Source organism: Oncorhynchus keta, unplaced genomic scaffold (genome assembly GCF_023373465.1).
Source record: "Oncorhynchus keta strain PuntledgeMale-10-30-2019 unplaced genomic scaffold, Oket_V2 Un_contig_471_pilon_pilon, whole genome shotgun sequence".
In the NCBI taxonomy this organism is placed as follows: domain Eukaryota; kingdom Metazoa; phylum Chordata; class Actinopteri; order Salmoniformes; family Salmonidae; genus Oncorhynchus; species Oncorhynchus keta.
Window position 1 is genome coordinate 1 of NW_026287918.1, and position 11,708 is coordinate 11,708.

At 40.6% G+C, this 11,708-nt stretch overlaps 1 protein-coding gene across 1 annotated transcript; it reads left to right on the forward strand.

The window, feature by feature from the left end:
* The first annotated feature begins 5,366 nt into the window (after window positions 1-5,366).
* Window positions 5,367-11,708, forward strand: LOC118380263 (zinc finger protein OZF-like). The gene is made up of 3 exons (XM_052509569.1): window positions 5,367-6,172; window positions 9,843-10,926; window positions 11,377-11,708. The coding sequence occupies exons 1-3, from the start codon at window positions 5,611-5,613 to the stop codon at window positions 11,378-11,380; spliced, it is 1,650 nt and encodes a 549-aa protein (XP_052365529.1). The 5' UTR covers window positions 5,367-5,610; the 3' UTR covers window positions 11,381-11,708.

Genomic DNA, 11,708 nt, shown 5'->3' on the forward strand with positions numbered 1-11,708 from the left:
CAGTCCCAGAGGCTACCGGAGACCTGGAACTCCACGTGGGTCGTACGCGCTGGGACCACCAGATTAGGGTGGCCGCGGCCACGCGGTGTGGAGCGTTTGTATGGTCTGTGCAGAGAGGAGAGAACAGGGATAGACAGACACATAGTTGACAGGCTACAGAAGAGGCTACGCTAATGCAAGGAGATTGGAATGACAAGTGGACTACACGTCTCGAATGTTCAGAAAGTTAAGCTTACGTAGCAAGAATCTTATTGACTAAAATGATTAAAATGATACAGTACTGCTGAAGTAGGCTAGCTGGCAGTAGCTGCGTTGTTGACACTACACTAATCAGGTCGTTCCGTTGAGTGTAATAGTTTCTACAGTGCTACTATTCGGGGGCTAGCTGGCTAGCTAGCAGTGTTGTTTATGTTACGTTGCGTTAAAAGAACGACAATAGCTGGCTAGCTAACCTAGAAAATCGCTCTAGACTACACAATTATCTTTGATACAAAGACGGCTATGTAGCTAGCTATGTAGCTAGCTACGATCAAACAAATCAAACCGTTGTACTGTAATGAAATGAAATGAAAATGTGATACTACCTGACCGGGTTGTTGAATTCGTTTCAGTAGACGTTGGCTAGCTGTTAGCTGTTAGCTGTTGGCTAGCTAGCAGAGTCTCCTACGTTAAGGACGACAAATAGCTGGCTAGCGAACCTCGGTACATTAAGATAATCACTCCAAGACTATACACTCTAAACTACACAATTATCTTGGAAACAAAGACAGCTATGTAGCTAGCTAACACTAAACTAATCAAGTCGTTCAGTTGAGTGAATAGCACTACAGTGATGCTAATCTGTGGGCGTTTGCTAGCTGCTGGGCGAATAGCAGTGAAGGCTACGTTAGGGCGACGAAATACGATAATTATGCAATTATCTCTGATACAAGGACGGCTATGTAGCTAGCTAAGAAGAAATTGCTAAGATTAGACAAATCAACCGTTGTACTATAATGAAATGTAATGAAAAAGTTATACAACCTGCGGAGCGAAGTGCGATGCGACCGCTCGCTCCAACCCGGAAGAACATCAGCCATCAACCTTAGAACGTGTACAACATACACTTTATTAGAATCACTGTAATTCAGAACTTTAGAACCTTAGAACCTTAGAACGTGTACAACATACACTTTATTAGAATCACTGTAGTTCAGAACCTTAGAACCTTAGAACCTTAGAACTTGTACAACATACACTTTATTAGAATCACTGTAGTTTACAACTTTAGAACCTTAGAACGTGTACAACATACACTTTATTAGAATCATGTCGAATTACTAAACGAACAATGGAATGTTCCTCAACAAAAGAATGGAAGAAGATGGGACTTTATAACAGGGTGTCCCAACTCTGTGGTCACTAAAGATCCCATGACACTGATGAAGCTGGTCATCTGATTGGTCGAGGAGGCGGGCCTTCTGACTTTGTGGTTGTGGTTGCTAAAGATCCCATGGCACTGATGAAGCCAGTCAGCACACACACTCTCTCGTCTGATTGGTCAAGGAGGCGGGCCTTCTGACTTTGTGGTTGTGGTTGCTAAAGATCCCATGGCACTGATGAAGCCAGTCAGCACACACACTCTCTCATCTGATTGGTCAAGGAGGCGGCCTTCTGACTTTGTGGCTGCTGTCCCATGGTCCCATCCAAGTGTGGTTAGGGAGCTGAGTTCCCCTGTTCACTGTAAAGAGCTTTTGGGCGTCTAGAAAAGTGCGATGTAATTCCAATCAATTATTACTATTATGAAGTGTTTTGCCATCTTCCACAGCTTGAAGATCATTCCTTTGTACAGAGACAGAAATTGATACATAATACTTATAAAGGTGAACTGCAAGGCGATATTAAACAGCGCCCACGTTATCTGCGATATTAAACAGCGCCCACGTTATCTGCGATATTAAACAGCGCCCACGTGATCTGCGATATTAAACAGCGTCCACGTTATCTGCGATATTAAACAGCGCCCACGTGATCTGCGATATTAAACAGCGCCCACGTTATCTGCGATATTAAACAGCGCCCACGTTATCTGCGATATTAAACAGCGCCCACGTGATCTGCAATATTAAACAGCGCCCACGTGATCTGCAATATTAAACAGCGCCCACGTGATCTGCGATATTAAACAGCGCCCACGTGATCTGCGATATTAAACAGCGCCCACGTTATCTGCTTTCCTGATTTGCAGGTAAATATGAGGAAGTATATCAACTTACTGTTTACTAAGTAAAAATCTCCAAATGTTAAATAAATAAATGACTATAAGAAGGTGCCAGAGTGGCAAATAAAGTTAAAAGGTTTGCATCTTAATATCAGACAAAAAAAAATCTGTCTATTTCAAACATTTTAATTGTTGTGCACAATGCTGTGAAACGTGAAACTGTGCACATTTGAAATAAAAATATATAAAAAAAAAAAAAATGCGGATATTAGAGTAAACCTATTTTGGGTCATCATTTGGGTTAGGACAAGTAAGAGCCAACATCATTTGGGTTAGGACAAGTAAGAGCCAACATAATTTGGGTTAGGACAAGTAAGTAGCCAACATAATTTGGGTTAGGACAAGTAAGTAGCCAACATCATTTCGGTTAGGACAAGTAAGAGCCAACATCATTTGGGTTAGGACAAGTAAGAGCCAACATCATTTGGGTTAGGACAAGTAAGAGCCAACATCATTTGGGTTAGGACAAGTAAGAGCCAACATCATTTGGGTTAGGACAAGTAAGAGCCAACATCATTTGGGTTAGGACAAGTAAGAGCCAACATCATTTGGGTTAGGACAAGTAAGAGCCAACATCATTTGGGTTAGGACAAGTAAGAGCCAACATCATTTGGGTTAGGACAAGTAAGAGCCAACATAATTTGGGTTAGGACAAGTAAGAGCCAACATCATTTGGGTTAGGACAAGTAAGAGCCAACATCATTTGGGTTAGGACAAGTAAGAGCCAACATCATTTGGGTTAGGACAAGTAAGAGCCAACATCATTTGGGTTAGGACAAGTAAGAGCCAACATCATTTGGGTTAGGACAAGTAAGAGCCAACATCATTTGGGTTAGGACAAGTAAGAGCCAACATCATTTGGGTTAGGACAAGTAAGAGCCAACATCATTTGGGTTAGGACAAGTAAGAGCCAACATCATTTGGGTTAGGACAAGTAAGAGCCAACATCATTTGGGTTAGGACAAGTAAGAGCCAACATCATTTGGGTTAGGACAAGTAAGAGCCAACATCATTTGGGTTAGGACAAGTAAGAGCCAACATCATTTGGGTTAGGACAAGTAAGAGCCAACATCATTTGGGTTAGGACAAGTAAGAGCCAACATCATTTGGGTTAGGACAAGTAAGAGCCAACATCATTTGGGTTAGGACAAGTAAGAGCCAACATCATGATGAGTTTGAATAAGACGTCCAATTACCATTTTGTATTTATAACGGTTGGTGTTATTATAGATAATAAATAACCACATAATTGATGGATCATTTATAACGGAACGGTTGGTTGTATTATAGATAATAAATAACCACATAATTGATGGATCATTTATAACGGAACGGTTGGTTGTATTATAGATAATAAATAACCACATAATTGATGGATCATTTATAACGGAACGGTTGGTTGTATTATAGATAATAAATAACCACATAATTGATGGATCATTTATAACGGAACGGTTGGTTGTATTATAGATAATAAATAACCACATAATTGATGGATCATTTATAACGGTTGGTGTTATTATAGATAATAAATAACCACATAATTGATGGATCATTTATAATGGTTGGTGTTATTATAGATAATAAATAACCACATAATTGATGGATAATTTATAACGGTTGGTGTTATTATAGATAATAAATAACCACATAATTGATGGATCATTTATAACGGTTGGTGTTATTATAGATAATAAATAACCACATAATTGATGGATCATTTATAACGGTTGGTGTTATTATAGATAATAAATAACCACATAATTGATGGATCATTTATAACGGTTGGTGTTATTATAGATAATAAATAACCACATAATTGATGGATCATTTATAACGGTTTGATAATAAATAACCACATAATTGATGGATCATTTATAACGGTTGGTTGTATTATAGATAATAAATAACCACATAATTGATGGATCATTTATGTTGGTTGTATTATAGATAATAATAAATCATTTATAACGGTTGGTTGTATTATAGATAATAAATAACCACATAATTGATGGATCATTTATAACGGTTGGTTGTATTATAGATAATAAATAACCACATAATTGATGGATCATTTATAACGGAACGGTTGGTTGTATTATAGATAATAAATAACCACATAATTGATGGATCATTTATAACGGTTGGTGTTATTATAGATAATAAATAACCACATAATTGATGGATCATTTATAATGGTTGGTTGTATTATAGATAATAAATATCTTTGATGAAACGCTGGATAAAATACATGCTTGTCTCTTGTCTGCCTCTGCAAGCCTGTCGGCATACGTGTCATCACACACCCTCATCTGATCATTTATCACTCCAGTGTTAATCTGCAAAATTGTAATTATTCACCTACCTCCTCATGCCTTTTGCTCACATTGTATATAGACCCCCCTTTTTTTCTACTGTGTTATTGACTTGTCAATTGTTTACTCCATGTGTAACTCTGTGTCTGTTCACACTGCTATGCTTTATCTTGGCCAGGTCGCAGTTGCAAATGAGAACTTGTTCTCAACTAGCCTACCTGGTTAAATAAAGATGAAATAAATAAAAATCTGATTGGTCATTTCCCGAGAGCAGTAAAGCGGTATAGTCGTCACACGAGTAGGCGGGCCTTCTGACTTTGTGACTTTTATGGTCAATATGAAACTAAATAAAAAGATAATGGACCCCTTTTACTGACACAATTTACAGGTGATTATGTACGGTGTAATTTTTTCAATATATTTTTTTTACCTTTATTTAACTAGGCAAGTCAGTTAAGAACAAATTCTTATTTACAATGACGGCCTACCAGGGAACAGTGGGTTAACTGCCTTATTCAGGGGCAGAACGACAAAGTTTTACCTTGTCAGCTCGGGGATTCGAACCAGTAATATTTTGGTTACTAGTCCAACGCTCTAACCACCAGGCCCCAATACATGATAGGAGTACACACAAAATAAATGGTGACCATTTAGATTTAAAAAAATCTATATACATAACAATAACAAATAAATCACATCATTTTGCATCATTTTCTCATTAATTATTCATTTAGAAAGTATACAGGTCAGGACTCTTATTCTGAAGGATTCTAAAAATCTGCGACCCGGAAGTACTTAGTTCATCTTACCTGTTTCACCACAGTCTAGTCAGTCACCTCTGTGGCTTTGCTATCCAACATAGTCGAAACATTGGAGCTCTTTAGACGCTTTCGGTGTATATTTGCCTCTGTGTGTTAAACTTCTTTCGTGTAGCTAGTTGCCCTATTTAAGTTCATATTTACGTTGTTAGACAGGTAGCTAGCTAAGTTAGCTTAGCACCAGGCTACTCGTTAATGCTAACAAGCATTACCAACCATGAGCTCACTAAGCTACTCCCCTCTTGCTAAAGAAGAGGAGGTCTGCTGGACGGAGAAAGAAGCTCTGGGGCTGAACGTTGTCGTAAAAGAAGAGGAAGATGGTACAGTAAAAGGAGAGGAAGATGCTTTCAGAATGAAAGAGGAGGAAGAGGTAGAGGAATCTTTTAGAGGGAAAGAGGAAGAGGGGATAGAGGCTGTCACAGTGGAAGAAGAGGAGATAGACGTTTTCAGAATGAAAAATGAGGAAGAGGAGGCCATAACATTGAAAGAAGAAGAGGAGGATATTATAGTGAAAGAAGAGGAAGAACATTTTAGAGTGAAAGATGAAGAGGCGATAGAGGCTGTCACAGTGAAAGAAGAAGAGGTAGAAGCTTTCAGAATGAAAAATGAGGAAGAGGAGGCCATAACATTTAAAGAAGAAAAGGAGGATATTATAGTGAAAGAACCTTTTGGAGAGGAAGAGGAGGCTATCTTACATAAAGAGGAGGATGAAGACTTATTGGGAGATGAAGAGGAGGTGGAAGGAGAGGAAGAGGAGACTGAAGATCTGATTATCACCAGTGAGTACCGTCTTAAAAGCAGGGCCACAAACTGCCCTTGTTGAATTAATATATCGTTTAAATATCTGGCTCTGAGCCTCGCCATTGATTCTGGGAGATTACAACTTATAAATGTCCACTGAGCTCAGAACCTAAAAGATAAGCTTGTTTTACTCCTTTGTTTGTAAACAATGTAAATGAATACTCTATATCCTCAAAGCAGGGAGGTAGTCCCATTAGGCTGAACCTGAGACATGAGATGGTTATGAAAAGCGCTATAGAATTGTAATACATTATGATGTATTAATAGAATTGTAATACATTATGATGTATTAATAGAATTGTAATACAGTGGGGCAAAAAAAGTATTTAGTCAGCCACCAATTGTGCAAGTTCTCCCACTTAAAAAGATGAGAGAGGCCTGTAATTTTCATCATAGGTACACTTCAACTATGACCGACAAAATTAGAGAAATTATTTTTAATGAATTTATTTGCAAATTATGGTGGAAAAATTTTTTGTTATTGGCCAAATACTTCTCTGTCTCTGTTGTGTGCATTTCCACATTTTGTTACATTACAGCCTTATTCTAAAAGTGATTAAATCGTTTTTTCCCCCTCATCAATCTACACACAATGCCCCATAATAACAAATCAAAAACAGGTTGTTTATAATTTTTTGTTAATTATAACAAAAATAAAAACTGAAATATGACATTTACATAAGGAGTCAGTACTTTGTTGAAGCACCTTTTGGTAGCGATTACAGCCTCCAGTCTTCTTGGGTTTGACGCTACAAGCTTGGCACACCTGTATTTGGGGAGTTTCTCCCATTCTTCTCTGCAGATCCTCTCAAGTTCTGTCAGGTTGGATGGGGAGTGTCGCTGTACAGCTATTTTCAGGGTCTCTCCAGAGATGTTCGATCAGGTTCCAGTCCGGGCTCTCGCTGGACCACTCAGGGACATTCAGAGACTTGTTCCGAAGTCTCTCCTGCGTTGTCTTGGCTGTGTGCTTAGGGTCGTTGTCTTGGCTGTGTGCTTAGGGTCGTTGTCTTGGCTGTGTGCTTAGGGTCGTTGTCTTGGCTGTGTGCTTAGGGTCGTTGTCTTGGCTGTGTGCTTAGGGTCGTTGTCTTGGCTGTGTGCTTAGGGTCGTTGTCTTGGCTGTGTGCTTAGGGTCGTTGTCTTGGCTGTGTGCTTAGGGTCGTTGTCTTGGCTGTGTGCTTAGGGTCGTTGTCTTGGCTGTGTGCTTAGGGTCGTTGTCTTGGCTGTGTGCTTAGGGTCGTTGTCTTGGCTGTGTGCTTAGGGTCGTTGTCTTGGCTGTGTGCTTAGGGTCGTTGTCTTGGCTGTGTGCTTAGGGTCATTGTCTTGGCTGTGTGCTTAGGGTCGTTGTCTTGGCTGTGTGCTTAGGGTCGTTGTCTTGGCTGTGTGCTTAGGGTCGTTGTCTTGGCTGTGTGCTTAGGGTCGTTGTCTTGGCTGTGTGCTTAGGGTCGTTGTCTTGGCTGTGTGCTTAGGGTCGTTGTCTTGGCTGTGTGCTTAGGGTCGTTGTCTTGGCTGTGTGCTTAGGGTCGTTGTCTTGGCTGTGTGCTTAGGGTCGTTGTCTTGGCTGTGTGCTTAGGGTCGTTGTCTTGGCTGTGTGCTTAGGGTCGTTGTCTTGGCTGTGTGCTTAGGGTCGTTGTCTTGGCTGTGTGCTTAGGGTCGTTGTCTTGTTGGAAAGATGAGGACCCCAGTCTGAGGTCCTGAGCGCTCTGGATCAGGTTTTCATCAAGGATCTCTCTGAACTTTGCTCCATTCGTCTTGCCCTCGATCCAGACTAGTCTCCCTGGCCCTGCCGCTGAACGACATTCCCACGGTATGATTCTGTCACCACCATGCTTCACCGTAGGGCTAGTGCTAGATTTCCTCCAGACTTAACATTCAGGCCAAAGAGTTAAGTTTTGGTTTCATCAGACCAGATAATCTTGTTTCTCATGGTCGGACAGTCCTTTAACTCCAAGCGGGCTGTCATGTGCCTTTTACCGAGGAGTGGCTTCTGTCTGGCCACTCTACCATAAAGGCCTGATTGGTAGAGTGACTTCTGTCTGGCCACTCCTCCATAAAGGCCTGATTGGTAGAGTGGCTTCTGTCTGGCCACTCTACCATAAAGGCCTGATTGGTAGAGTGGCTTCTGTCTGGCCACTCTACCATAAAGGCCTGATTGGTAGAGTGACTTCTGTCTGGCCACTCCACCATAAAGGCCTGATTGGTAGAGTGGCTTCTGTCTGGCCACTCTACCATAAAAGCCTGATTGGTAGAGTGGCTTCTGTCTGGCCACTCTACCATAAAAGCCTGATTGGTAGAGTGCTGCAGAGATGGTTGTCCTTCGGGAAGGCTCTATATAGACAGGTGTGTGCCTTTCCAAATGATGTCCAGTTAATTGAATTTACTGCAGGTGGAGTCCAATCAACTTGTAGAAACATCTCAACGATGATCAATGGAAACAGGATACCCCGGCGCTCAGTTTGGAGTCTCATAGCTGATAGTTCATAGGATGATCAATGGAAACGGGATGCACCGGAACGCAATTTCGAGTCTTATAGCAAAGGGTTTGAATACTTATGTAAATGAGGTATTTCTGGGGTTTAAAAAAAAAAAAAAAAAAAAACTGTTTTCACTTTGTCACTATGGGGTCTTGTGATGTCACTATGGGGTATTGTGATGTCATTATGGGGTATTGTGATGTCATTATGGGGTATTGTGATGTCATTATGGGTTATTGTGTGTAGATCGACGAGGATAAACATTTAATCCATGTTTAGAATAAGGCTGTAACGTAACAAAATGTGGACAAAGTCAAGGGGTCTGAATATTTTCCGAAGGCACTGGAGGTCTCTCCATTGACCCAACTGTTGGCCAGCCTATGTTAGAGCTGCTATCTGACCTTGTTACCTAACAGAACGCCCTGGTTGGTTTAAAACTTGTACTGTAATGTGGACAAGACTAAATTCGTGTTGTTCTGTAGTTCAGGATGTTTCAGATGGACTATATATATTTATTCACTGGATGGTTTTTCCCATCGATCGGGTTCCTATAAATATCTGGGCATTTGGATTGACAAAGACTTCATGTTTTTCTTTTTTCTTTTAGATATGGATGAGATAGTTTTAAAAAATCTCAGATTTAAAGTGGGCTTTTTAAAAAACATTTTTTAAAATATTTTTAGATCTTGCCTCTCCCTAACAGCAGAAAGCAGATGGAACAATCAACTTTCCGGACAGTTCTAAAAAAAAAAAAGGTTTTCTACCATTTCCCTTCATGTTAAGAAAATATCTGATTTTCTGTGGAGTTTTTAGTGACCTCATGGCACAGTGTGGGTGGGTTGATTGAACAGTGACCTCACAGTGTGGGTGGGTTGATTGAACAGTGACCTCACAGTGTGGGTGGGTTGATTGAACAGTGACCTCACAGTGGGGGTGGGTTTACATTTGTTTGTTTTTATTATTGTTTATACATTATCAGAAAGCCTAAATATTCCCCTAAAAAAATAGGATGGATGGAACTTTTAAAAGGCCTGAGATTATTGCGAATATCAACCAATCAGCATTTTATAATGATTTTATATCGAAGGATCTAGTCTGGATTAAACCTCATAGGAAGACAGTTTAATCATTCATTCAGGTCTCTGTTTAACAAAATAATCTGTTTTATCTTTGGCAGGGGAGAGACCAGACTCTCACTCTGACAGCGGGAAGAGTCCTTCAGAGAATCCAGACCCAGAGACGCCCAAACCAGCGACAGGACACAACTGCTCCCAGTGTGGAAAGAGTTTTAAGTGGTTATCTAAGCTCAAAGAGCATGAGAGAACACACGCAGGAAAAAAGCTCTTCCAATGTCCCCAGTGTGAAAAGGGTTTTACATGGTTAAGGCACCTGAAAGAGCATGAGAGGATACACACAGGAGAGAAGCCTTTCCAATGTCCCCAGTGTGGAAAGGGTTTTACATGGTTAAGGCACCTGAAAGAGCATGAGAGGATACACACAGGAGAGAAGCCTTTCCATTGCTCCCAGTGTGGAAAGCGTTATACTCGATTAGCACACCTAAAAATACATGAGAGAATTCACTCTGGAGTGAAGGCTTACCTCTGTTCCCAGTGTGGAAAGAATTTTAGGTGGTTAGAGAACCTGAAGCAGCACGAAAGGACACATACAGGGGAGAAGCCTTACCATTGCGCTCAGTGTGGAAAGGATTTTACCACATTAGGGAACGTAAAAGAGCATAAGAAGAAACACACAGGAGAAAAACCTTTACAATGTTCCAAGTGTGGAAAGAGATTTACACATTTAGGAAATCTGAAAAGGCATGAAGGAATACACACAGGAGAAAAACTCTACCACTGCTCTCACTGTGGAAAGCGTTTTACCCAGTTAGGGTATTTGAAAAAACACGAGAAAATACACTCTGAAGAAAAGCCTTATCCCTGTTCCCACTGTGGAAAGAGTTTTCGGTGGTTAGGGGACCTGAAAGAGCATGAGAGGACGCACACAGGGGAGAAACCTTACCATTGCTCCTTGTGCGGTAAGGATTTTACCAAGTTAGGGAACCTAAAAGAGCATAAGAAGAAACACACCGGAGAAAAGCCTTACCAATGCTCCATGTGTGAAAAGACCTTTACCCAGTTAGGGGGCCTGAAATATCATGAGGGGACACACACAGAAAAAAAGACCTACCACTGCTCTCAGTGTCAAAAGACATTTACCCGATTAGGGAACCTGAAAAAGCATGAGAGAATACACACACTCAGGTGAGGATAAGACCGTCCACTGCTCCCAGTGTGGAAAGAGTTTAGGTCAGTTAGGGAACCTGAAAGAGCAGGAAAAACACATACAGCAGAGAAGCCTTACTACTCTAATTACAGAAATACATTTTCCCGGTCAGAGGACTTGAAATCACATGACAGAATAGAGGCTGTGTTCTGAAATGTGTTTTTGTTCATATGAAATCATATTGTGCAGCTTTCCCAGGATGCACCAGAACTACCTGTAGAGACGCATGAGATTTAACTTCACTTCACTTTTCACTTTGCCCCGTTAACACTATAAACGTTTCCCACTACTGAAACAGGGAATTATTATTATTATTATTATTATTATTATATTACTGTGGGAATTGTGATTGAATCAACCTAATATCAGCCCCCTTTCAAAAAAACAAATGAACTATTCAAGACTGTCTGTGATTTTTATTTTTTTAGGTAGAGTGCATCGGAGGAGGATTCTAATTGCACTGAGAAGTCAGGTGGGGCAGTGAGTGGATGTGCTTGTTTTGAAATCAAACCGTGTAGCTGCGTGTACACAGTTGTTTATTTTCTTTGCTAGTTATTAGCCCAGTTGTAGCTCATTTCTGGTCAGCAATGGAGAGTGATGGCTTCCTACGGGTACATACACAGGAGGAGAAGACATACCACTGCTCTCAGTGTGGAAAGACATTTTCCCAGGCAGAGGACCTGAAATCACATGAGAAAATAGAGAGGCTGTGTTCTGACTTGTGTGTTTTTATTTTAATTTTAATAAACTTGCAAAAATG

What these genes read in the sequence shown, in the direction of transcription:
- LOC118380263 (XM_052509569.1), top strand. Translation starts at nt 5,611, where the DNA reads ATGAGCTCACTAAGCTACTCCCCTCTTGCTAAAGAAGAGGAGGTCTGC. An exon ending in TGAAGATCTGATTATCACCA is followed by an intron (nt 6,173 to 9,842) that starts GTGAGTACCGTC and finishes TATCTTTGGCAG; the next exon opens with GGGAGAGACCAGACTCTCAC.